This window comes from Typha latifolia, chromosome 12, assembly GCF_019914945.1.
Source record: "Typha latifolia isolate L0001 chromosome 12, TyphaL0001v2, whole genome shotgun sequence".
NCBI classification, from domain to species: Eukaryota; Viridiplantae; Streptophyta; class Magnoliopsida; order Poales; family Typhaceae; genus Typha; species Typha latifolia.
In genome coordinates this window covers 5,423,049-5,448,906 of record NC_133097.1, presented here as the reverse complement: position 1 = coordinate 5,448,906, position 25,858 = coordinate 5,423,049, and the positions used below count along the sequence as shown (strand labels likewise).

The 25,858-nt window shown below is 33.3% G+C and overlaps 4 protein-coding genes across 5 annotated transcripts in view; 2 read left to right on the top strand and 2 right to left on the bottom strand.

Moving 5' to 3' along the window:
• LOC140798916 (nuclear pore complex protein NUP107) overlaps positions 1-6,080 on the bottom strand; it is a 51,922-nt gene extending 45,842 nt beyond the window's left edge. Inside the window, exons 1-2 of the mRNA XM_073153003.1 lie at positions 5,818-6,080; positions 3,755-4,128 (exon numbers count right to left, since the gene is read on the bottom strand). Coding sequence (XP_073009104.1) covers positions 3,755-4,128; positions 5,818-5,894 — 451 coding nt within the window. The 5' untranslated portion in view covers positions 5,895-6,080. The remainder of the gene's footprint in view (positions 1-3,754; positions 4,129-5,817) is intronic.
• A 639-nt stretch (positions 6,081-6,719) lies between these two features.
• Positions 6,720-7,596, bottom strand: LOC140798968 (protein DMP2-like). Its single transcript, XM_073153060.1, has one exon. The coding sequence runs from the start codon at positions 7,594-7,596 to the stop codon at positions 6,910-6,912; it is 687 nt and encodes a 228-aa protein (XP_073009161.1). The 3' UTR covers positions 6,720-6,909.
• Positions 7,597-13,718: 6,122 nt separating this feature from the next.
• On the top strand, positions 13,719-14,650 carry LOC140799239 (protein DMP2-like). The gene is made up of 2 exons (XM_073153442.1): positions 13,719-14,014; positions 14,084-14,650. The coding sequence occupies exons 1-2, from the start codon at positions 13,740-13,742 to the stop codon at positions 14,505-14,507; spliced, it is 699 nt and encodes a 232-aa protein (XP_073009543.1). The 5' UTR covers positions 13,719-13,739; the 3' UTR covers positions 14,508-14,650.
• A 6,165-nt stretch (positions 14,651-20,815) lies between these two features.
• On the top strand, positions 20,816-24,218 carry LOC140799089 (protein DMP2-like). 2 transcript variants are annotated; one of them, XR_012110947.1, is made up of 3 exons: positions 20,816-21,301; positions 21,383-21,881; positions 24,112-24,218. XR_012110947.1 is itself a non-coding variant. In XM_073153233.1 (2 exons), exons 1-2 carry the CDS (start codon positions 21,018-21,020, stop codon positions 21,804-21,806), a joined length of 708 nt encoding a protein of 235 aa, XP_073009334.1. In that variant the 5' UTR covers positions 20,817-21,017; the 3' UTR covers positions 21,807-21,936. The 2 variants fall into 2 exon arrangements, 1 of the variants encoding a protein (XP_073009334.1); XM_073153233.1 differs by lacking the exon at positions 24,112-24,218 and having other exon boundaries at positions 20,817-21,301; positions 21,383-21,936.
• The last annotated feature ends 1,640 nt before the right edge of the window (positions 24,219-25,858 follow it).

Genomic DNA, 25,858 nt, shown 5'->3' with positions numbered 1-25,858 from the left:
CTTACCATGTTATATCCTAGTGGCATAATTGGAGCACTGGAAGTTTGGAGCAACATTACACTCATAGATCTCAAGAGGATTTCATGCTTCATTAAAATTTTGATGGAAATATGAAACTACACGAGATATAGGAGTGATTCAATTCCTTGATGACTGGGTAGCAAGGTGAAGCAAACACATGGTAACAAAGCATAGTCTCAAATGATTTGTCAAGAACGACATTCTATATCCACCAAGGTAAAACGAAGGAGATGTTCAGGTGCAATTCCTTGTGACCTTTCAAAAATAATTTCTCTAATGAATGGAAGTGCAACAAAACCAGTTCAGCAAGTTCTGAAAAAACATGAAGAGAAGACATTTGTGCAGAAGAAGGAAGCATTTACAGATTGTTAATGACCAACAAGAAGTTGGAGCACAAATATTCAAAAACCCCAATTTAAACATAAAAATATTTTCCTTACATAAGCAGGAACAGGGAATTAGTAAAGTCCAGATAGAAAATCAAGACATGCTGGAAGATCACACAGAAATTGAAATGCTTGTTTCACAAGATTCAATTAAATATAAAGTTCCAATTAAAAAAAAATAAGGATGAGCTACATCGTGCAAAAGAAGAACTAATAACCTTCTAGCTTAAATCCTCTTCTTCGAAGATATTTATCTTTAAGGAACCTTAATTGAAGTGTCCATCGAAGAACTTAACACTTAAAATGAGTAGATGCAGGGAGCACAAATGCTAGAGACTAGAAGGTACCAATCAGAAAGTTGAAATAATGGCTTGGGGAAGGGAATTCATCATCAAAGTTGAAAGCAAAAATTATTGCAACATGACCTTGAACTCACGACATCACCCTAAGTAGCAAAAGCAAACATAGTAGGAGGGACTTTCCTTTTTTTCCTTATGTTTTTCAAGGAAAATTCATAGAATATTCCAAACAGGTGGCTCTGATATTAACAAATGTAATAAATGACCAAAAAAGCCTTCTTTTTTAAAGTTTAACGTGTGAAACATTTGTCATTGATTTTTTCTCTTGCATAAAAAAAGATTGTGTTTTCTTGTCATATTGATAATTTTAGAATTTTGGACTATTGTAAAAAATCTATACATTGGCAAATTACTATTTTCATAATATAAGTTTAGTTTTAATTGTGATTAGTTAGATTTAATTGAAAGAGCTCAATGATTTCAATGGCAATTATAATATTCTGAAAAACATAGTGCTAATTATGATATTTGAAAAGTTTTCAGTGGCAATTATATAAAAATCTCATTTTTTTCATCTAAAGACTTTTTCTTTTCAAGTGGACGAAAACGCTTCATGTAATAACTATTGATTGATAGAGGCCAAACTATCTTTCATGTGTACAGGAGGTGCCGAAAGAATCAACTATTGGAGTCAAATCAGATAAATGATGGTTGGACCCAATTTTGAGTCTGTAACATAATATTGGGATCAACAAAGAAAACCTCTCAACAGAAAAAGGAAGTATATAGAGAAGAGTAGGAGAAACATAACACAACATTATAAAGAGAGACAGAAATTTTAGGAAAAATTTTAGGATACATAAAGATATGAAGATAAAGGCAATAAAAGAAGATGGAGAAACATGAGATATTGAAAAAAAATTCTTCCTTTATTTTTTTTCTTTAAAGTCTTCTATTCACTACCAAAGTATAGGAAGATTAAAAATAAGGGAGAGGCATGTACTCAAAGTCATATCAACCGATGAAGCTTTTTCATCTAGTCATAATGATTAATGTCATATGAGTTCAGTGCAAGGGCTTCTTGTTTTCCAGAGAAGGTAAGGGAACTTGGAATGTCTCCAAAGTCTTCCTTTTCGTCTCAAACTCCTTCCTCAAGTGATCTCAACCATATGTTCGTTCCCTTACTACAAGTCATGACTCATATACAATCCCTTAAACAACCTATTGCCTGCTATCATAAGTCGGCAAAGACCCAAGAGTCCAAGTCAACACCCTTCCATAGGATGATCAAGCCTCTTTATCAAGGAACTAGGAAAGTTTTTCTTTTTCTTTGAAGATTAGGAACTAGGAAAGTTAAGCCTTAGCTTTTTTAAGAAAAAATAACTTTCTCACATTCCAATGATTTTTCACCCAAATGATCGAGCAGACTTATTCTCATGCAAGTCTCTCATAAAGGTCCTCAAAATGCCTCGCAGATAGCACTCAGTAATATTCTATCACCCAATTTACCATAAGATTCCATTAACCATTTTCTAAAGTCATTATATAGCAAATCACACTATAAGTAATTCTTCAACCAAACAATCTCTCAGTCCAACTTATTCATTTTTCGTCGAAAGGAGAACTGAAGTGGAATAGCCTTGTTAATCCTCATTATCACATTCACAGTAACACATCTGTCAAAACAATAAACACAGTTGGAATTTAAAACGAAATGTATCCAGTAAATAAAATGATGCACTGAAAATTATTCAGTCTCGATTTTATCCAATAAGGAGGCAAAACCAGCCTGTCCCCAAATACAATTTTATAAAAAGTGTTTCTTTGCAAAAAGAAGAATAAGTGTTGTGATAAAAATATGAAATAAAATGGTGCTTGTTTGCGATAATTAGGATAAAAAATAAAAATGATCAAATTGACCTTCTTGCCCTTTACCTAGCTTAATGTGAATATAAATATTTGTCATTTCTTTTCTTTTGGAGAAAGATAGGAAATAGGATAATTCAACTTAATTTACCATAATTTACACGATATAGATACAATCACAAATAGCATTACAAATAGATATCCCATATAAAAACACTTTCACTACAAACATATTCTAATATATTATATTATAATCACATTACAATTCGGTAATTATAGTATAGTCACATTATAATTTGGTAATATATTATAGTCACTACAAATGTATATTATAGTAACATTACAATCCGGTAATTTGGCTTTTTCGGAGGCGGTTGGTAATTTGGAAAGTTGGGATAAATGAATGAGATATTTCAATTTCCTTATCCTAGCTAAAAGCGAGGATAAATATAACCAGATAAGTAAGGTTTTTTCCATTTTCTTATCCCATTTCCTTATCCCTTGTTTGGCAAGGGTTTTCTAAAATAAACGGAGTTTATCCCGGATAACCTACCTTATTCCAACCAACCAAACAAGCAGGCTTGAGAAAGCACATGTTCATCCTGAAACAATGAATTGCAATTTCATTTAAGATGAAGGGAAAGATTTATTTCACCTCTACCCCACAAAAGGATACTCTACCATAACACTGTGAAAACTACACAAATATAGAAATAAAGAGAGGATAAGAAAGGATAATTTCATCATTTTATGTATATCAAGCTACCAATACCTTATTGATTTCATGGTAGCCTTTTAGTTAATAACTGTGCAAATGAAAAATGTGGCAGTGTCTGTCGTGTACTAAAGCAATATACTCTAAGACGGTGGTGCATGTTGATAAGAAGATTATTGAAGATAGATATGCACTCATTGAGAATAGGCAATCTATTGTCATGCTATTATCTTTATTGGGTACATATTGAATCAAATAATCATCAAATGTAGAGAAAGGGGTTAGTTTCGAAGGTTGCTTTCAATCTGCCCCATAACTAGGTAGTGCGTAAAAAACTTCTGAAATTATCACTTAACTTCATTGAAAAAAAAGTAGAACAAAATTATGCTTTTCAGAGCAAATTCATGTAATGAGAGGATAAAATTGAAATCTAGACAACTATGACTGTTATAGAACAAGTAACCAACCTTGAAGTGCTGAATCAAGAAGAGATGCAAATAAAGAAAAGGTTGACTCTTCCCCATCTGGCAACACCTCATCTTCCCTCTTATAAGATTTCAATGACTGGCTAGCCACTTTTTGAACTGAGCCAAAGCCACTATTATGCTCCGAGATTGCATCACTATCAACAAAAGCTCTTCGTTTTGCTGAATTCAATACTTTAGGTCCATCCAAGACATCAGTGTCAAAATTATCAGTCTCTTGCTTGATTTCTTCAAGGAGTAGTGCAGCATTTGGTCGTCTTTGAATATTATCACCATCATACAAAATCCTTGCTTCAGAGAATTTTGATACTGAGGTTCCTACCAGCGGTGAAACGTTTGAGGTAGATTGTCTTTTCCTGAACAGGCCAAAAAAATGAAATACTATATTGTGAAATTTATTCAGTTACATGTTGTTTTGAGAAAAGAAAGGGAGAGACAAAATGGCATGGAATTTATAGATAGGAGAGACAAATAAATATAGCTTTTCTATCATGATACATACGCAGTTATAGAAATTATGATTACAAGTAAACCCTCTTCATGCTTACTAATACCAGCACAAAAATTAAATTCATCTTCACAAACAAGATAAATGAAACAAACTTCCCATTAAGAAAATAGCAAGCCAATATAAAATTACAAAAAAATCCACTAGTATGCATTACAATAAATTTAACAACCAAAGCAATTGCAAAATCTCAATATTTTCCTGCACAGTATTTAGTCAAATATAAACCAAAATTTTCTTCTAGATGAGAACACCAAGGAAAGAGGGTCACACTAAGAGCCAAACCCACATAGAAACGCTAACATCTTATGTAGAAGATACATCCCCCTAATGTTGCCCAACACACGCTCAAAGAACTCCTCTCTAATTCTTCAACATCACTCCTACTACTACTTGGTGAAAAATTAGAGGAGTACTTTGTGTGTCAGGCAACAGGTAGACAGCATATATTGAAGAATTAGAGAGGGAGAAGAAAGGAAGATTAAGGAACACAAAAGAGACAGGATGAGGGGGAAGTAAGGTAAAGTAAGACAGTTGATAATCCATCCATTGAAGATAGCAATCAAATTCTTTAGGCATCACAATTAATTACAGGTACAAAGTGGTCTACTCCATGGATCGAATGTACTTCTTCTTTCTACTAAGATCCTCTCTTCATCCCTTTGTAATTATGTGAAAAATAATATAAAAACAAGCGAGGTAGAAATTCAGCAGCAAGAATCACTGATGAGGTATATAGTGGAGGAGGTTTCCTATATTACTAAACCAATTTTTGGATCCATAACAAGGGTCTTAGCCTATAGCAAGGCCTCTACAGTACTTTGGCATTTTAAAAACTCATCATCAAGTTCTACAAGTGTAGGAAGCATTTCCAAGAGTAAATGCAAGACGTGGATACACAAAGAAAAAAAGATAAATAGACTAAATATACTTCAAGATTTAGTGACATGAAACATCATATGATAATCCAGAAAAGGAGTGAAAAGCCAACAAAGTTAGCAAGGACTTGTTTGATCTTCTACATGCCATGGTATACTTTCGAGAAATTCATGATCTGAGGATATACAACTGAAGTGTTGTTGAATCAATAACAAGTAAGTAGCATCAAAGTTCTCAGCACATATCCTTTTCAAACCATACTCCAATATTCATCTGAATACGAGCATTCAGCCCAGACTCTGAAGAAGTCAACAAGTTGATTGAAACGAAGTTTCCAGAAAGGAAAAAAAGCACAAAAGAAAGACGCTTGTCATTTAATTCATTTAAAAGACCATGAGAGACATCAAAAGCATTCTCCAGACAAGACCCATCCGGATAGCACAGTAGAGTATCCTAGTCAGAGCACCTGTGCATTTCTATTCCCCATAGCACAGGCCATGGGACAAGCACCTGAGCAAGCCTTCCTACCACAGAATTTTTTATAAGAAGTCGCAAACTTTCTCCTACTTTTAATTCAATTCAGTGATTCACTACAATCTTTAACGCCAACAATACCCTAAAATCTAACTCAACAACAATAAAATGGAGGTCATTGCACCTGTAGCGACGGAATTGCTCCCTGCCGCTAAGATTCTCGGGATTGAAGTAGCTCGGATACGAATCCTTCTCCTCCATCTCTCCCGATTCCTAGGAGGCGAATCTTCGAACCCTACACTTCGAAGAGAGGAGGAAGTGAAGGAAGGGTGGAAAATAACCACGAGAAATCTGGACGCATCCAGGATTCAACGGCGACGTTGGGTTTGGAGGAGTGATCGGATCGGTTAAACCCTAATAAAAACCTCGCGGCATTTGGCCGAGGTTCGAAATCCGAGAGTGCTCGGAAGGGAGCCGCGTAATATTCATGTAAGTGGCGACAAGCGTTTCGGAGATTGGACTGGGCCTTTTGATTTCCTAGCCCAAAGGCCTTGGGCTTTTAATAATAACGGATTATATAATTGGGTCAATTTGGGCATGCATACTTAAATCTAACTATACAAAGGACCGTTCACTTGAGAAATAATTTTATTATTATTCTAAAATATAACTATTTATTTTAAAATAATCATTAAATATTATAATAATTAGCATAATTATTAATTTATCTTTGATATTTATCATATAAATCTACTTTATATTAAATCAAGGGGTATTTATTATAATTTCATAAAAGATAAAATATATTTTTCTATCGTTTTATTTATTCTATATGACATCAAAAAGAGTTATACTGGAATATTATTTTAAAACACAAGTGAACGTAGAAGAATTATTCTTAAAATAAATACTTTATTTTAGAAATAATATTATATCATTACAAAATGGTATTTCTTAAATATGTTTAGAAATAAGTTAAAAGTGTAAAGCAATTTTCCTCTTCCATTTCCCACACTATTTGAATATAATCTTTCGACTAAATGCTTAAAATTGTATCATTAAAAGAATCAGCATTGCAACTCTCTCTGGATTCAATCATCTCATCGACAACTTTGATCGTATCCGAAAGAAAATATAAGAGGCTTTGGATTAAAGCAAGCATGATCCGAATCATCGGATTGATGCGAGTGATAGGTTTTGTTAAAAGACTATGAAAAAAAGAGAGAGAGAGAGAAACTGTTGATCGATCATCCTTGGATTAATTAATCACTGGTAATTAACGAGGAGTGGTGTCCGTATACCCGATCCCTTTCCTGTACGTCGGGAAGACTATGAAGACGATGCTCGACAAGACCCCGGCGCCCAGCGGCAGATTCACTTGCAGCTCCCTCGCGTCCGCGCCGAGGTCGGCCGGGAAGAAGCAGCTCTGTATCTCGGCGTCGCTGAACGCCACCGTCAAGAACACGAGAACGGAGAAGAAGGCATGGACGCAGTCCAACCACCTCATCCGTAGCCTGCCGAGATCGTCCAACACGAGGCCCCGGTCCTCGTCGGGGCCGTCGTAGTTGAACAGGCGGAAGCCCCGGAGCGTCGCGACGCCGTAGTAGAGCTTGCCGTCGCGGCCGACGAGGCTGTCGGTGAAGGAGAAGAAGACGCAGGAGACGACGCAGAAGTTGATGAGGAGGGCGGACAAGTACTTGTTGGAGGTGAAGCATTTGCCGTGGTTGGTGAAGGAAGGGGAGAGGGATTGGAAGGCGAGGACGGTGCCCGCCGGGAGGAGCTTCGCCAGGTTGGCGACGCGCCCCAGTGTCCGGTCGATCAGCAGTGGGGGTTTGGCGGGGTCGACGGACGCCGTGCTCCTTGACGGAGCCGGCCGGTCCGGCGGAATCCGGTCGAGGTCCCTCAGTTCTCGGAGTTGAGGGATTTGTATCGCAGGATTCACACCTGACGATATTGATGCCATGATTCTTAAATGCGTATATGCGTACAAATGAGAGAGGAGAGATAGAGAGAGAATAGGTATTGCTAATAAAATAAGATAACCTTGTGACGTTAAAACTTGGAAAGGTTTTGGTCACTTTTAATGTCTTTATAAATATAAATACTACCGACATATACAATAGTTCTTTTAACAGTTTTAATAATGATTATCAGATGCATGCGATTAATATTCTAACTCCACGTAAAGTTTTTGCTCTAGTGATTAATACATTGGCATGCTCATGCTAATCTAAACGGGTCGATCGGCACAAAATTATTATTATTCTATTATTCATTATTTTCTTATGTATTATGCTTTTATTTCTTACTTATTAGTAGCATTTATAAATAAGGTACCACTACCCAATACTCATATGTATGTTAGGGTACTGTGAGATATTCTTACTACTCTCACACGCTAAGTAGTGACAGACAAAAGAGCTTACCTTTAACTAACCAGTTAAAAGTAAGCAAGGTATGGAGTGAGAGTAAAGGATATAGATTTGATGCACGAGTTGTGCAGTGGAACGAGTGGTTTCGATGCTAAATTGGGAGGATACCCCTCAATTTATGCATGAGTTGGTACTTGGCAACTCATATGATGAGCTATAAAGGTATTATTTTTAGCTTCTGCATAGGACTTGGTGCAGATTTCAGTCCCTTTTTATTGTTGAGGTGTAGGCAGATATGATCACTTGTAAGGAGATAGATAAATGTTAGCTACAAAATATGAAAGGGACTTTGTGTGAGAAGATTAATATGATATTTTAAGTGGAGTATAAACTACAAAGCAAAGCATCCATGGGAATGTCATCCTGAGATGCCATATTTGAGACCACATTACATTGGTATTCATTTTTAGCCTATTGAGCCTGGGCTCTGAGAGAATCCGTTTAGTTTGTGGGCTGTTCAAGAAGACAATTGATCGTTTTTTTTCTTTGCTTGTGATATGTTGTCTCATTTAGTTCTATTTGGTTCGTTGGGGGCAACCAAACCCTTCATGGATTGAAGGCACCTTGAATCTCATTTAAACGTAATATTAATAGTTCATTTTAAAGTCCTAACAAGCCGCTGTTAAGCTCCCCGATTACAATTGACAGTCATTGTGGGCATTACCAATTCATATTTGTGGCTGAAAACCAACGCTCTGTGTGGAGTTCGTGTGGAGTTCTACTCTCTAACTATAGTCGATGCATCTCCCATTTGGTTATGTAATCAAACTCGCTGCTATATGTGAATATTTTAAAGGGCGTGTATGCTTGTTACAGGCCAGATCTGGACCGATTCGAATATAAGAAAATTATGAAAATTTATGTGGTGGTCATGATTTAGGGGTTTAATGGCTTTTATTTTACGTCAATCAGATGTCTAGATAGAATGATATAATTAAAATAGTGCAGCAAGGTTAAAATGGGGTAGAATAGTAATTATCCGATATTGCGTCGATCGTCCGAGGATGGCGGACTGCCAAGAGTGGTGGTAGACGACCATAGGGTAAGGCGACTATTAGAGGAACGTGGTGGCTAGGGTTTGGAAGCTTTGGAGATTCTACGACTATGATCTACTACTAGAAAGGTAAAGACAATTTAACGGCTATGATAAAATGATAAATACGGTAATAAGAAAATAATTAAACTCAATTAATTCTCAATGCTTGAATTCTTAGATGCTTAACAAAGGAGCCCAACTCCTATATATATAGAAGTCGGTTACAACGAGTCCCACTAGAACTAGCTTAAAGGTTGACATGACATGAATTAGGACTTGTCTTAAAGGTTTACATGACTTAATTGGACTTGCTTTAAAGGCTTACTTGACTTAACTAGACTTCCCTTAAAGACTGTCATGACATATTTGGACTTGCCCTAACTAGACTTGTCTTAAAGGCTATCATAATTTATTTCGACTTAATGACTCATATGACTAAACTAGACTTAAAAGATTTACATCATGAAATAATTAAAAGATAAATAGACTTGACTCGACTTAACCCACGTGGTCGGATAGTAACAATAACAATATTTTTTCCTTGTCTATTGTAATTTTCCGTCTCTTTTTTTAATTTTTTATTATTTCATATCTTTCGAGAAGCTAATTAATCTACAGATTTGGACGGCAAACTAGGGCAAAATAATAAGCGAAGGTTGTATGTGGGAAAGCTCTTTTTCTCTCTCATTCGTAGCTCTTTTATCGATTGATGGCAGCAATTTGTTTTGCGATGTGGGAGTTAATTAATGCAGTAGTTCCTTCTTACAAAAAGAAAGAAAAAAGAAAAACAAATGATGCGGTAGTGGCATTAAAATATAGACAATAGTCAAGTCAAACCATATGCCTTTATGATTTGGAGAACGTATTCAATCTTACATCACATAGAAGTCTTGAGAGTGCATGAACATATGACATTACTTCTAGCAATTACTCTTCGAGCGAGCTAAACTTCAATCTTACACCTTGTTGCTTGATCATCACATCAACTCTCTAAACTTTAAGTAGTATTTAATAGGGCCGTCAAAATAATCAAAGTCGGCTCGAGCTCGGCTTTTAAAAATAGGTTTAAAAATAATTTTAAGTCAAGCTTGATTATAAGCCGGTTGAACCAAATTAGCTTGATAAGACTCAAAATAACTATATAATATGAATAATATTTTTTATACTAGACTATAATTTTGTTATATTCTAAAATTTACTTAAATAGATTATTATATACTCTGATTTTATAGAGTTTATTCTAAACTTTAATCACATCATATCTTTTCTAAATAGATGGATATTTCTATTAGTTTATATTTATTTTTAATTATGCCTTAATTTTAAGTTTGGTTCAAGCTTAAATTAAGCTTAATATAATTCAAGCCTCGTCAGACTCAAAATTTAGTTTAAATTGATGAAGACTTGAAATTGCTTATTGATTGGCTCTGAGCTCGAAATTAACTCAAAATTGGCTCGAATTGATTGGAAATATAGGCTCCAAGTTAATTTTAATTTTAAACTTAGCTAGGCTCAATTACACCCCTAGTGTTCAATCGAATAAAGGGATGTGTGCCTTAGAGTTAAGGCTGTCAAAAAGATCAAGCTGGCTAGGTTGTGAATGAATGAAGCGAATTTAGACCCAAAAGTAGTTTCAACTAGAGCTCGATCAGAAGCTGTCATGCTTAAGCTCGGCTCACTAAAACTTTTTAAAATATATTTTTACCAAATTAATTATCTCTCAAACTTTATTTACCACACTCCAAACTTAATATTACCAAAAAGAGTTTATTTTACTGCAACGAACCGTAAAATGTTGAATGTTTCAATGCTTTACTAAGGGGAAAGAAAAACTTTATCTTTCCCACATAAAATGTTGAACAATTAACTATCTTATTGTTAGAAACGCTACATTGTTCGGCATCTTAATTTTCTGAAATTAATTTTCTAAAACTTGATCAAGAAAAATGACGATAGTTCTTCCAAATTAATATTATTTAGTTTTTTGCTAAAAAATTGTTGAACTATTCAAAACTTTCTAAAATATAAGACCATGATAAATCTAACATTTTACTGATAGCTATGGTTTACCAAACCTCTTTTTAGTATTAAATTTGGGGTGTCTTCTATTTTGTTAAATAAATTCAAGAGAGAGAGCTATTTTGATTAAAAAAACTCAAAAAAAAGAAGCATAAAACCTCTTTTTTTTCTTGAGAGTAAACTGATTTATTGGGATTGGAGTGATCCAATCTCAGGGATATCAAGGTATAGATCAGAACAAACTAACATTTAATCCACAAGCAAATACAAACACAAAAATGATGCAAACAAAAGAGTTAGGTAGTTCAACTTATACCTTAAGGGTGAAGACAACTAAGCAATAAGCTATCAAAGAAGGAGTACACAATAGAGATCAAACACAACTCTTATTTATTAATGTTAAATTAATTTGAATCCTCTAATTAATAATGTGAATTAACTGGTTAGACAAATATCGTATGTAAAATGATAATTTTATTCTTTAATAGGTGAAGGGATAAAATCTTACTCTACCAGTTTTTTTTTTATATCAAATCATTTCTCTTCCTCAGAAGAAATTTTAGAGGTAAAAAACTAAAATAAAAAAGAAACCTTGGGGTATCTATACTCTATGACCTCATTTATTTTAGGAACAAGATTAATTTTATAAATGAGATTTTTATTCTAGTAATAACTAGTTCTACGTTCACTTGTATTCTATAATAAAAATATAATAATTATCTTTGATATAATATAAAATAAAAAATATTATATTTTTATGAAATTACTATAATACTATATGATTTGATAAAAGTAGGTTGATAGGATAAATATCGATGATAAATTATTAATAGAGTTAACGTGTGATATAATATATAATATTTTGATGAGTAATATTTATATTTTAGAATCAGACTATTATGATGTTTAGTTGTTATTCTGGAATAAAAGATTATATTTGAGAATAAAAAAAATGAGGTAAAATATGATTGAAGGAGTTGTGCAAGGAAGCTTCTCTTTAGGTTTCCATAGTTTTTATGGGTGTTTGTAGCCAAATTAGTCATCTCCCAAACTTTAGTTATGGAAATAGACTAAAAACTAAGGCTAAAATAGACCAAATTAGTCATCTCCCAAACTGTTAGTAAATTATTAAACATTTAAGTCTTACTTTTAAATAAAAATATTTAAAAAAAGTTCTTACTTTTAAAAAAAAAGTGCTAAATAGTTAAGCATTTTATTAATAAAAAATTAGATATAATCTAAAATTAAAATTTAGAGGACTATAGTCAAAAAAAAATTCTATTAATAAAAGTACTGATAAAATAGTGGACTCATCTAAAGGTAAAAGAATGAACTTGTCAGTGATTTATTTAATAAATTGTAATAAATAAAATTTAGAAGAGAGTTAGTTTAGTTATAAAAAAAAAACTCTTTTTCTACTGAGATATGATTTGGTACAGATTCCAGTCCCTCTTTATGTGAAGCTTAAGTATGGTAGACATGGCCAACTTTGAAGAGAGAAGACAAAAGTTAGCTACAAAATATGATAGAGACTGAGAAGATTAACAAATTTAGTTGAGTATACGCATTCATAATTAGGTTAAGATACTCCTTCTGAGATGGCATATTACATAATGCAAGTAGTTCCACATTAAAATGTGATAGTGACATTAAAATATAGAGAATATATCTCAATCTAATTAAGTCAAAACCACATGCTTCCTTATTAATGATTTGAAGAATGTGAACCTTCTATTAATTAATTCAGTCTTACCCCTTGTTGCTTGATCATCACATCATACTCTCTATACTGAGGTAATATTTAACTGAATAAAGTGTTGGAGATCAAGCCTGATGGTTGTTTGTAAATGAGCCAAACTTGAGTTATTAATTTAGATTCAAAGTTAATTTTAAATTGAGATTGATCATAGACAGGAGTGCTCAAATTTAAATGTCTTTGCTTTCTCTCGGAAGAATTTTCCTTGTGAGATAGATTTGGTCAATGTACTTAAAGTGTGGTAAATTTAAACTCGATTTTGTTTCAATTAAGTCTACATTAACACCCCAAGGCATCAGGTTTAGGGATTAAGGTTTAGAGTTTAGAATTAATTATCCCATTAATTTGTTCATACGAAGGCCTGTAATGGAGCTAACTATTTATTTGTCTGTCGTCCCTAAATAAACAAAAGGCTCTATCTACCAAACTTAAGAGCTTATTTTACTTTATCAATGAGGAAGAATAATATTATCTTATAAATCAAAGCCAAATACCACTCTATCTAAAACAAGTACATTATCATAAACCCCTGCTGCTCTATACCATAATTTATTTTCTTAATTATTTTTAATGTTATTCGCAAGTCAAACGGCACCCTTTTTTACCAAGCATCAGCATATTAGCATACGAACCAATGAAATAAGGGCCATACTAGCATTAAATTTGAGGTGTGATTCACTTTTTCTCGACTCTTTTCTCCTACCTCCTTGGTATTTTAAAAGATTTAAGTAAAATTATTCTTAATTTATATTCATCTTTCTTATGTTCTCTTTCTCTCCTCTCCTCTCTCTCTCTCTATATATATATATATATGAGTATCCATCTGTCTATCTATCTATATCTCTTACACATTAAGAACACATATGGCATCAACATCATCATCATCTGTGATACAAATCCCTCAAGGCCAAGAACAAGAATTGAAAGAGCTGGAACCGACCGTGCTGGTCTCAAGTCCTTTGCGGGGCATGCCGGCCCCCCGCCCATCGTTGACGGCGACCGCTACTGCTCCGATGCTTGACCGGACTCTGTCGAGCATGGCAAACCTCATGAAACTCCTCCCCACCGGCACCGTCCTCGCCTTCCAATCCCTCATCCCATCCTTCACCAACCACGGTTCATGCTACACCTCGAACAGGTACTAATTCACCGACTACTTTAAAACCTTAAACTGTTATATAACGATTTGGCTAGTTTATAACACCAGGTACATATCCGGGTTGCTTATCCTCCTCTGCGCCGTCTCCTGCGTCTTCTTCTCCTTCACCGACAGCCTCATCGGCCGCGACGGCAAGCCCTACTACGGGCTCGCGACGTTCAACGGTTTCTACGTGTTCAACTACCGTGGCGCCGACGAGGAGCGGGACGTCCTGTTCGGCGATCTCAGCAGTCTCAGGATAAGATTGTTAGACTACCTGCATGCCTTCTTCTCCGCGTTGGTGTTCTTGGTGGTGGCCTTCAGTGATTCCGAGATACAGTACTGCTTCTCCCTCGGCGACAATCCGAGCGCGAGGCAGCTGCTCGTGAATCTGCCGTTGGGGGCCGGGTTACTGGCGAGCGTGGTGTTCATGGTCTTTCCGACGTCTCGGAAGGGGATCGGATACACGGATACCACTCCCAATTCAAATTGATCATCATTTTCAAGATTAGTTTTCTCATTAATGTTCTCAATTGGTTTGTAATTAAGTTGACTTCTAAACGTTTATTCATATCTGAAAGGCAAGTGACAAAGACAAGAAGGAATTGAAATTAAAAGGGGTGAAGACTTTGAGAATTATTGCCTAGACTTCTTGGTATTTTATTAGTTGCTTCTTATCCAGATTATTGCAAGTCTACGTAATACGTAGCTTGATTTCAGAGATAACTATATATAGAGTAGTATTATACTTGGAAGAAAAAAAAAGTCTTATATTATATACTTGGAAGCACTTTTTACATAACTGCTTACAAATGAGATCCAGTGAGTATTTCCATTCATGCATGCATGCATGCACACATAGATAGTGTCACGTACGTCTACAATATTCCCAAGTTATTTAAAACTTAATAGTGGCTAATAAAATAAAGAATATTTCATTACTCTTAAAAATATAAAAGAAAAGAAAATTATCTTTAGACGCTCAAAAGTCCTGCTTATTTTATAAACCTCTCATAATCTCCTTTTTATGATACATTGACCTTCTTAACTATCACTATATAAAATACAGGTTATACTGATAGTCACGAAATGCCACTATAGATTAACACCAGTATTTTTCAAAATGCCGCTTAAAATCATATCGGTGTTGTGTAACACTGGCATTTCTATAATATTTAGCATCATATATTCTAAATAGTGACATCTACAATACTTTTAGTGGCATTTCTGAATGCTGGTGAAAGTTTTTACTAATAGTTAGTTAAAATATGGTATATGCTATAATATTTAGTGGCATTTTGCCGATTGCTGCTAAATATATAGTGGCATTTTCTAAATGCCGGTGTAAATCTAATTCATGCCATTTTAGAAAACACCAATAAAAGCAACTAATAATTAGTGACATTTTATGAAATGCCGATAAATAATTAGCGACAATTGCATAAATGCCAGTAAAACTGATCAATTTAATTTTATTATTTATTTAATTTTTTTTAGCAATATAATTATGCTAAATTTAAATATTCTATGATAGTATAATCAAACATAATATTATTGTCTACTACATATCAATAAAATTATATATATAATAAAGACAATTCTATAAAGAAAAGTTCACAACTGATATTTATATTGACTTTTTAAATGAAAATACAAAAGTGTCACCAATTGGTATTTAACTACTTCTATATAAACTTTCCAAAATTCTTATTTAAGTCTTTTCCCTCAAAATAGTATTGAGTGATCTTTATTATAAACCACTCAAAATGTCACCAATTGGTGATGACTTTTAATTGATATTAAAATAACTTCATCAGTCTAGATACGATTTATATTATTATTACATATGATATAAATAAACTCAAGAACTTAAACACAAATATTTATAAATTTATCTTGTTTGATACTTCATGATTTTTTCTTGCCTTCTTTGCTGAAAGCATATGTTAAAATTAAAAATTTATATAATCTAATTGAATAACAATTTGCCATATGAAGAAAATAAAAACAAAAGTATTAACACATATACATTATAAAATATATGTCAATTAAATAAACAATAAACAATAAGTTATTGTAAGATGTATAAATCTACAAAATTTATAATTGAAATAGAAGAGTATAACTCATTAATCTTATCACCTAAGAAAATAAATAAGTATAACTAGATGCATTATGCCCACCATTAGAATTACGAAAACCTTGTCATTATGGAAACATGTAATAAGTGACATTTTAAAAAGAAACATAAATTATAACAAGGTAGTTGTATAATACATGTTCACCACCTGATGTATCCCTTGGCTCTTTGTTGGTTTGATTATTCTAAATCGATCTATTCTAAAATGCGATCATCATTGCTTTTAACTCCGCAAGCTCAACTTTCATATCGGCATGCTCTTGTGTCATAGCATTTAATTTTTCTCTCAATACACGATTTTTTTATATATTTTCTTTTTAGCCTCTAAGGCAATTCTCATGCATGTTGCTGATAAAGATTTTTATCCATATATATTGGAACGGGGAGACCTAAATCTAAACAACGAACTTGGTCATATTTTTCTTTTCCAAAAACTTAAGAGTATATGGCAAGAAACTAGCCCACCACGGATTTGGGCTACAATAGCCCAGCCTAAGTGGTGGGTTAGGCTGCACACAACCCAGCGTGAGTTTATGGTGTGGTTGGGCTACAAGCAACCCATCCCAAACTTGTGGTGGGTTGGGTTGCAGGCAGCTCAGGGTTGGGCTGCAGCGTAACCGAAGTGGCTTTGTGGATAGTTTAAACTTCGGGCCCAATCTTAGTGGAGTTATTATGGTTTTTGGTTGCAGCTCAACCCATTATTCTAGGCTTTGGATCGACCCAAATGGATTAATTACTCTTTAATCTATTTTAAGTTACTTTAATCATATTATTTAGTTAATCATATCAAACTAAAACTTAATTAGTCATATTTTTAGGGGATCGCTTGCTAGTTATAATAATTATTGTGAATTAATTTTAATAGATTAGACTGTGGGCTGAGAGCGCTGATCCTAATGAAAAATTAACTCTAACCGGTTCATTATAATTTCTATCTAGCCTGGTTTCCTTTTCATTAACAGCTTTTTGAATTTGACTAATTTTCTATGGCAGTAACATCTCTAGAAGAAGTCTTGGACTTTGGTCAACGTTCACTATTGGAACATTTTATTCTAATTCCCGTTTATTTTTATTTTTTTTCCGGAAGAATTCTATTTCATCTCAAGCATGCATTTGCATGTGCATATACATATATAGGTGGCATAATTTGATCCATCCCAATAATTCAACACTATAATCTAGTATTTAAATAAATTTAAGTTTAATCTAATTAGGTTCGCATCTAGCTCGACTATTAAAGTGGTCGTATTTATATTTATGACCTCAACCCGATTAACATATTTATGACTCGATTTATAAATTCATCTATGACACAATAATTTATTTATAATCTGACTAATTCGTTTATGATCCGATTGATCCGTTTATAATACAAAACAACCTATTTATAATCTTAAAAAAATTCGTTCACAAACCAAATAAGTAAGTTTATAATCCAAATAACTAATTAAAGTTTTAATAATTCTGATCGGTATGTCGTGTTTGTATTATACATTTCAACCCATTAATAAAATGGACCAAGTTCACATTTAAAAATTCTGAGTCATTTAATAAATGAATTGTGTTCCTGTTTATATTATCATGATTTAACCTGAATTAAACCCGAATAACTAGACCCGAATGAAACTCTTATAACTCAACCCCATTGCTACCAAGTAGGCTGTGTTGTAAAAGTTGGGAGAGTTGTCTCACTCTTCCTAGTGCTTGGAAGAGAAAGGTTGAAACTAGAAAGCTTCTTCTAGGTTATTCCCTTTTATATTTCAAAGATTAATTTTGATTGATCAAACTAAATTTATCTAGTGTGGGATCTGCAACAATAAGGAGAGAAGGATATCCCATTTGTTCACATAAATATTTATATGCGATATTATTATGAGCGCACTCGAAGAGGATGATCGTCTATCTAATTTGTTAATCTGGATAGAACTCAATACAGAACTTGTGGAAGCAATAAGGATCGATCCTACTGCTGGAATGATCTGAGATTTAGATATGTTGTTTCTCTAGAAGTTAGGCATCCAACGAAACCAGAATCTCATCGATCGAAAGCTATGAAGAAAATAATGAGTAAATGTCAAGAGGTGGCCGGATGAACATGGATTGTGTGGTTAGGGTTATAGAAGATGATCATGGCTAAGGTGGATGGATTAGTACCTTGAACAAGATGAATGTGGGAGAATGGAGCTTGTAGGTATAGTTGGTAGGTAGAGGGAGGGCGGAGAAGCAACGGATGATTAACCTCGGCCATAGACGAGAGCTTGGGTTTGATTCCAAGAGGTTGGAAGGAGGAAGGAGGAAGAAGGAATGAGAAATTGGCTCAAGCCTAAATGCAAAAAAGTTTCAATAATCAATAATCCAAATATATTATTTTTCTACATATTTAGAGGCTAGCAAATCATCCAAAAACTCTAAACAAATTCTATTACGATTCGACTTATACGTCACACGTTTGAACAGCCCCCGGTCGTGTTCGAACTCCCAAAAACAGGGCTCTAGATGTGTGAATGCGAGTCATGCGTTCAAACGCCATTTACTTGAGTTTGAATGCACTTGCCAGAAATTATCTTATTTTTCTAAAGCATAAACAAAAAATAATATAATTTGAAGCGGTTTTATTTTGTCCAATACGCATCTAAATCAAGAAGAACAACATATATATCTATTTAAACCCTCGCGAACTATCTATCATTTGTTTACATATACTCTTTGAATTTTTTTTTAGTAGTCACTGCACCCCCTAAAATAAAAAAATAAAAAATCATAAATACCCCATTGAACTAAGAAAAATAAATAATACGAACCTCTAAAATAAAACAACTTTTTATATCATGGGTATATGTGGAAAAAAAATCAATGAGTGTATGTAAAAATTAGTAATAATCGACGAAGTATATATATGTATGTATATATATATATATACCTGTCTACCAAAAGGTCAAAAAAAAGTGAGAATTGAGGAGAAAACGGGCAGACAAAAACGTTCTTTTCGATCCTGCTTGGCATCCTTTTCATTAACAACTTTTTGAATTTGACTAATTTTCCATGATAATAACACTCGTTGAAGTCTAAGGCTTTGGTCAAAGTTCACTATTGAAACATTGCCCATCTAATTGAGTTTTTTTTACCAAACTAGCCTTTGGTCTAATTTATTTTTACCGAAATAAATTACTTCTCAAATTTATTACTAAACAATATCTAATTTACTGTAGCTCGGATAAAAATGCTGAAATAACTAGCGTTTTATCTATCTCTGAGCAAAAATACTAATTAGTTCAACATTTTTGGCTGGTCCTAAAATATTAAACTGATCAATATTTTATGTATATAAATTTCTTAAACATAATCTTTCAGCAGTTAAGAAAAAAAAAATTATTTGACGAAAGAAAATACTAATTAATTTAGTATTTTTACTAGGACTACGTGGAATTAGATCTCATTTAATAATAAATTTAAGAGAGAACCTATTTTGGTAAATCAAAATTAAAAAGAGGTCTAGTTTGGTCAAAAACTCCATCTAATGCCCTTCTCTCCTTGTTGGAAGACGAGCTCCTCATTCACCTCAAGCATGCATTCACATATATCTACGACGTGGTCAACTCATGCTCTCAAGACCTTGACTACTTGTAGACTTGGGAGACTTATTCCATTTTATGTTTTGATGATTAATTTTCATTGATCAAACTAAATTTATCTAGTCCAGAAATCTAAAGAGTAATGAGAAATTAATGTCACATAACCATAGAAAAATATGACCCATTTGTTCACATAATTGGACTCCAAGGTTATTATATGTTAGATAAAAAAAGTCACTTTTCTTCTCACTAGCTTGTAACTAAGTCAATCCTCTTAAAATAGCATATAATAAATTTAAACTATGTATATTAAATATTTAGCCTTTGATTATTTTAGGAGTAACTTTTATTTTTTTAATTTCAGAATGACAGCTAAACACAATATAATACTCTCATTCTGGAATATAAATATTAATCATCACAGTTACATCTTATACAACACACTAACTCAATTATTAATTTATTATTTATATTTATTCATCAACTTACTTTATATCAAATTAAAAGTTATTCGTGATAATTTTATAAAAAATAAAATATTTTTTATAAAATTTTAAACTATTTTTTTATTATTTATGAGCCTAAAAGCTAGATATGAGCTGGACGAAGGACCAACTTCTATAGATATAAGAGCATTTAGACATCACTAGACTTTTAACTAATATAGTAAGCTATCTAGTCTAAGCTTCTAGTTATGTCTATCGTCGAACAATTGCTCTGAACTAAATGCCATTGAGACTTATTCCAAACTATTGCGTTGCCGAGCTGGTCCTCCAAGCTAACCGTATCGCTAAGCCATCAATCGAGTCGAGCCATTGAGCAAAACCACAAAAAACATTAAACCATAAAATAATTTTTTTTATAATAATTACTTAGAGCTGTTGTGGATGTCTAACCTCCTTGGTCCATATTTATTCAATGGTTGGTAAATAAATTTCAAACTTGCACGTCGAGTAGAAAATTGAAGGTACTTAGGCAAACGATCTTCTCCACAATAAATATGGGACTTATATAATTTATATAAACATGGGATTATCCTCGCAAGTTAGCATAGAAACCAATCCTTCCATACCTCAACTTCATAAAACACCAAACAAAAATCTTCTTTTTTTCTTCCTTTGTCCTCTTCTTACCTCACCTCGCCTACCTTTGGATGATGCCCAGCATCCAACTCTTTCTCCTCACGCCTTCGTTTCTATAACACTAATAACGTAATCCCTCCTCTCTTCTATCTCTCTCTATAAATATCGATCCATCCATCTAATTTGTCTACCATTACGCAAGAATTAGTATGGCATCATCGTCACCATCCATTGTGATCCAAATCCCTCAGGGCCAAGAACAAGAACTCAAGGAGCTCGAACGGACTCCGCTGAACCAGAGCCCTTTACGGAGCACGCCGGCACCTCCGAAGACCCCGCCGTCGGTGCCGGCCGCCACGCCACCTCCCGTTCTCGACCGGACCCTGGCCAGCGTCGCAAACCTCGTGAAACTCCTCCCCACCGGCACCGTCCTCGCCTTCCAGTCCCTCTCCCCTTCCTTCACCGACCACGGGAAATGCTACCCCTCCGACAGGTAATAACTCACCGACCACTCTCAAAGCTTAGATTCATCAACGAAACACTGATTGTTATTATTATTATTTTTTATATTCAGGTACATGTCCGCGCTTCTCGTCTTCTTCTGCGCCTTCTTCTGCATCTTCTTGTCCTTCACCGACAGCCTCCTCGGCAGCAACGGCAAGCCCTACTACGGCCTGGCGACGTTCAAGGGGTTCTACGTGTTCAACTACCACGGCGCCGACGAGGACCGGGGCGTCGTGTTCGGCGATCTCACAAGGCTCAGGATACGATTCCTAGACTACGTGCATGCTTTCTTCGGCGCCTTGGTGTTCTTGGTGGTGGCCTTCAGCGATTCCGGGATACAGAACTGCTTCTTCCCGGACAGCGGGCCCAACACCAAGGAGCTGCTCGTGAATCTGCCGCTGGGGGCCGGATTCCTGTCGAGCGTCGTGTTCATGATCTTCCCGACGTCGAGGAAGGGGATCGGGTACTCGGACACCACTCCCCATTCGAAGTGATGGCGAAAGCGACGAAGGACAAGGGAGTGAAAGGGGCACGCGATGTCTTCGAGCGTAGACTTTGAAGAGTATTGTGTACGACTTCATCTTGTTTGATTAATTATTTACATTTTATTCGTTTTTTTTTTAATACTGCAGTAATTTATACGTACGTAGCTCTGGGACTGGGAGGTATTCGCCTCCAATTTTGACTGCCATTTTTATTCAACACAAATTATTTAATCCTAACCACTAATTTCTCTCATCTCATTCAACCGTTAAAAATAGACCAATAATTTAATACTAACCATTAAATTTTTTTTTTCAAAAAAAAAGAAACTTTTTCACGTTTCGATCAATGTAATACTTACAAACACTTGTGATTCTCTTGGTTTCTCACATCATCTCTATTCCCTTTTCTCGATTCTTTTAGAATTAGCCTCATAGTTAGATGTGTTACAAGAAAAAAATTGAGAGATATACGAAAAATGGTGATAATTCATATATATATATATATATATATATATATATATATATATATATATATATATATATATATATATATATATATATTCAAATTTATGATCTCGTCGTCCAAAGTGCACCCCGTGACAAAGACAATAATATATTGAGTTTCTGGCCCAGAATGGGCCCAACTAAAGGCCCATGCAAGGCTGCCCTTGATTTTTCTATAATATATATATATATATATATAATGATTTTTTAAACTCTATTTTGTTTCTTTCTATCACCAAGAAGAATTAAGAAAATTTCAATCGCAATTATTTGTCTTTAAATGTTGAAGCAACCATTGGTAGGTGGATGTAATCATGTAATCATAGTAGGTTAGTAGTTGAGGTGAGAGGAATTTATCAAATTAAGTTTGCAGGTTAAATAATGTATCCAAATAGGTGATTTGCATTATTTTATTATTTGAGTAAAATCATTGTAACGAATTTTGGGGGCTTTTGCAATTTAATTATATTTATATTTTTTATTTTTAATAATAGATTTTAGTGTGCATTGTATATGTAAATTGTGTGTATTCGAGTATAACAAAATATGCATTAGGTATAAAAATATATATATATTTAGCTTTATATACTAAATTGAATTATTAAATATAATTAAATTGTAAAAACTCTGTAGGTTAGAACTGCCACGCAACATGAGTCTTAATTTATTTGATAATCTAAATTAGACTACATCTATTAGACTTTGTGTATATTTGGTTGATAACAAATTGAGATTAAAAAAAGTGGTAATTTTTTTTAGTAGAATCACACTTAGTAATTGCCATAATTTATTCCTGTTTGAAAATATTGAAAGTGTTTAATAAAAATAAACAAAATAATAATAATAATAATAATAATAATAAGATTAAAAGATGAAAAATATGAATTGAAGTTTTTGGTAGATTGCAATCGGTATTACCGATACAGAATCGGATCGTCTAAATGGAACGGTCGAGACGATCAATACATATAAGTTTTATTATTTTAGTGTCAATTCCTATCTCAAAACCAATACTTAGAAGTGGCTTAAAAAAATGCTACTCCCTTTCTTTATAAAAAGAAAGTAGAATGAGCTAAAATAATTGAATCTAAGTAGTTTTAAGAAAGTGAAAAGAAAAACACTCATTTCCCACACCCACTCTTAAGAAGTTATTACATTTCATTTGGTTTTATACTTCCCAAAAACCAATCACTCTTACTGGAGTATTTCTTTTTCATCAAATTTGGCTCGCTTAGCCAAGCTTACTATCCAAATAGGTCTCTCTATTATGATTATTATTATGATTATTATTATGATTATTATTAGAAAATAAATATTATTAGTGTTTTATGTTACACATAAAATGCTAATTTGATCAACGTTTTATTTGATACGGTAAGAATATAAATTCTCGAATTATGCGTAAATTTTCACCATCTCATGTTACCATTAGTTTACTTATTTCTTGATTGTGTTTATCCCAACTCTCTCAATATAGTTAACATTCTATAAATAAGATGATGCTCGGAAGTGAAGAAGATTAAAGTTGAAATATAAATTGCTCCTGTAAGCACTGGAAGCTATCAGAGATGATGGTTGATTTTTCTTTACTCATATACAGTGAATAATAATGAAATGTTTGCAACTCTGATCACTTAATTTTTCAAAGAGTTGTTTCCTTGCATTTACAAGATATTGTATACATTCAAACACTTGATCAAATGAATCCTGGATACCATGCAAATACTGTCAATCCTGTCAAGTTTCCTATCTTTCTTTCCTATTTCTTTTTTCTTTCCACAAAATCAAGTCAATCCTACCTCCTATTCAGACTTTCAGGTATACAAGCTTTTACAATGTGAATTTGAAACTCATGGAGAAAGTTGGTGTTGGTGCTGAAAATTCAAAGAGCATAGGGAATGACATGAAATCCCTACCACATAGAAGTGACTCAAAGGTAAGTTAGTAAAACTTCTTTTAGTTGGGTAGTAAATAAATAAGGAAAGAACAGATGTAGAATCTGAATGATTGCCTATGTTTTTTATTCGCCCTTATTTATTTTTCGTGACGCATTGATATTTTTAATTATATAAAAATATCCGAAAGAGATAATGTTTTTTACTCTTTGAACTATCGCTTTTTTCTATAACGACTCTTCAACTTTTTTTGGTACATAATGACCTCTTAAACTATAAAAAATATCTCACTTGACTTCTTCTATTAGGGAGTTATTATGTAAAAAAAATTCAGGAGGTAAAAATAGAATTATCCCTATCTGATGTACTCCTTCATTAATTTTCTATTATTTTTTGTCTATTAAAAATATTATGTGATCAATTTTAGATATTTTAGACACCATTTACCCTTATTTTAAAAGAATAAAAGAGGAAAAGAAATTAAGGATAAAATTGCCCTTTAAATATTTTTTTTCCAATTAACAGCGTGGGAGACGAGAGATACTAGATAATCAAGAGGGCCAAAATACCTAGAAAAAAATAAATAAGAGAGTCTATATGAAAATAGCTAATAGTTTAATGGATCTAAGATATAATTAGCCCAATATAATTAAGAAAGATAAGTCAATATATACCAATAGACTATGTAATCCTTCCCACATTACATACAAATAGGAAATATCTATTGGGGGGAAAAACAAACACAAGCTTAAGTTCCTTATTCTCTAGATCTTGCTACCAAGTTCAAGATAACCAGTCATTTTCTTTCACAAAGTATTGTCATTTGTCATGCATAGTCCCTACTTTTTCTCAACTAAAGTTCTTGCCAACTACCTTGGCCATAGTTTTCCTTGGCCCAGAAATGCACATCTCCATACCTATCTCTTTCAGTTTCACAAAACTTCTCAGGCTTTCACACTCATTGACTGTCAAATGACAAGTTAGAATCACTAGGGATGGTTCTACCATTTGGAGTGTAGATTACTTGAATAACATTTATGCATACACAATTCTGGAGTATTGGATTCCCTCTTAAGCCAACTCTTTGACTCTGGCTGTAGTTGGTGCTATTCTAAAATTTATTTCTGAAGTACACCTAAAAATGACATGAATGTAGTCTTTACTGCTTTATGGTGCTTTCAAAGGGATGATTATATATCCATTTAGATTACTTATCTTATCTTCTAATTTTAAGTCCACAATACTTAGGATGAGATAACTAAATAAAACGATATTATTATCCGCGACAAAGAAACTAATAATATTGATTATCTCGAACTTAGTTATATCGTCCATATATATTATTTTATATTTCATAAGAATAAAGTAAAAAATTAGACACTGTAGGAAAAATTTTAATTCAAAATAACTAGATGTGAAAATAAATAATAAATAAAGTTAATATAAAAATATAAATTTATAAAAATAAAAAAGTAAAGACCCAACCACGGAGCAATGACTTGTAAGAAAAGAGAGCTTATAATATAGTAATATTTTAAGTAAAAATCAAATTGAGAATAAATAAAATTTAAATAAAAATAAATTTGGAGTAATTAAGATTGTTACTTGTATATCAAAATTTATAAACTTAGCATTTCTAATATCATAAAGAAAAAAGTTGAG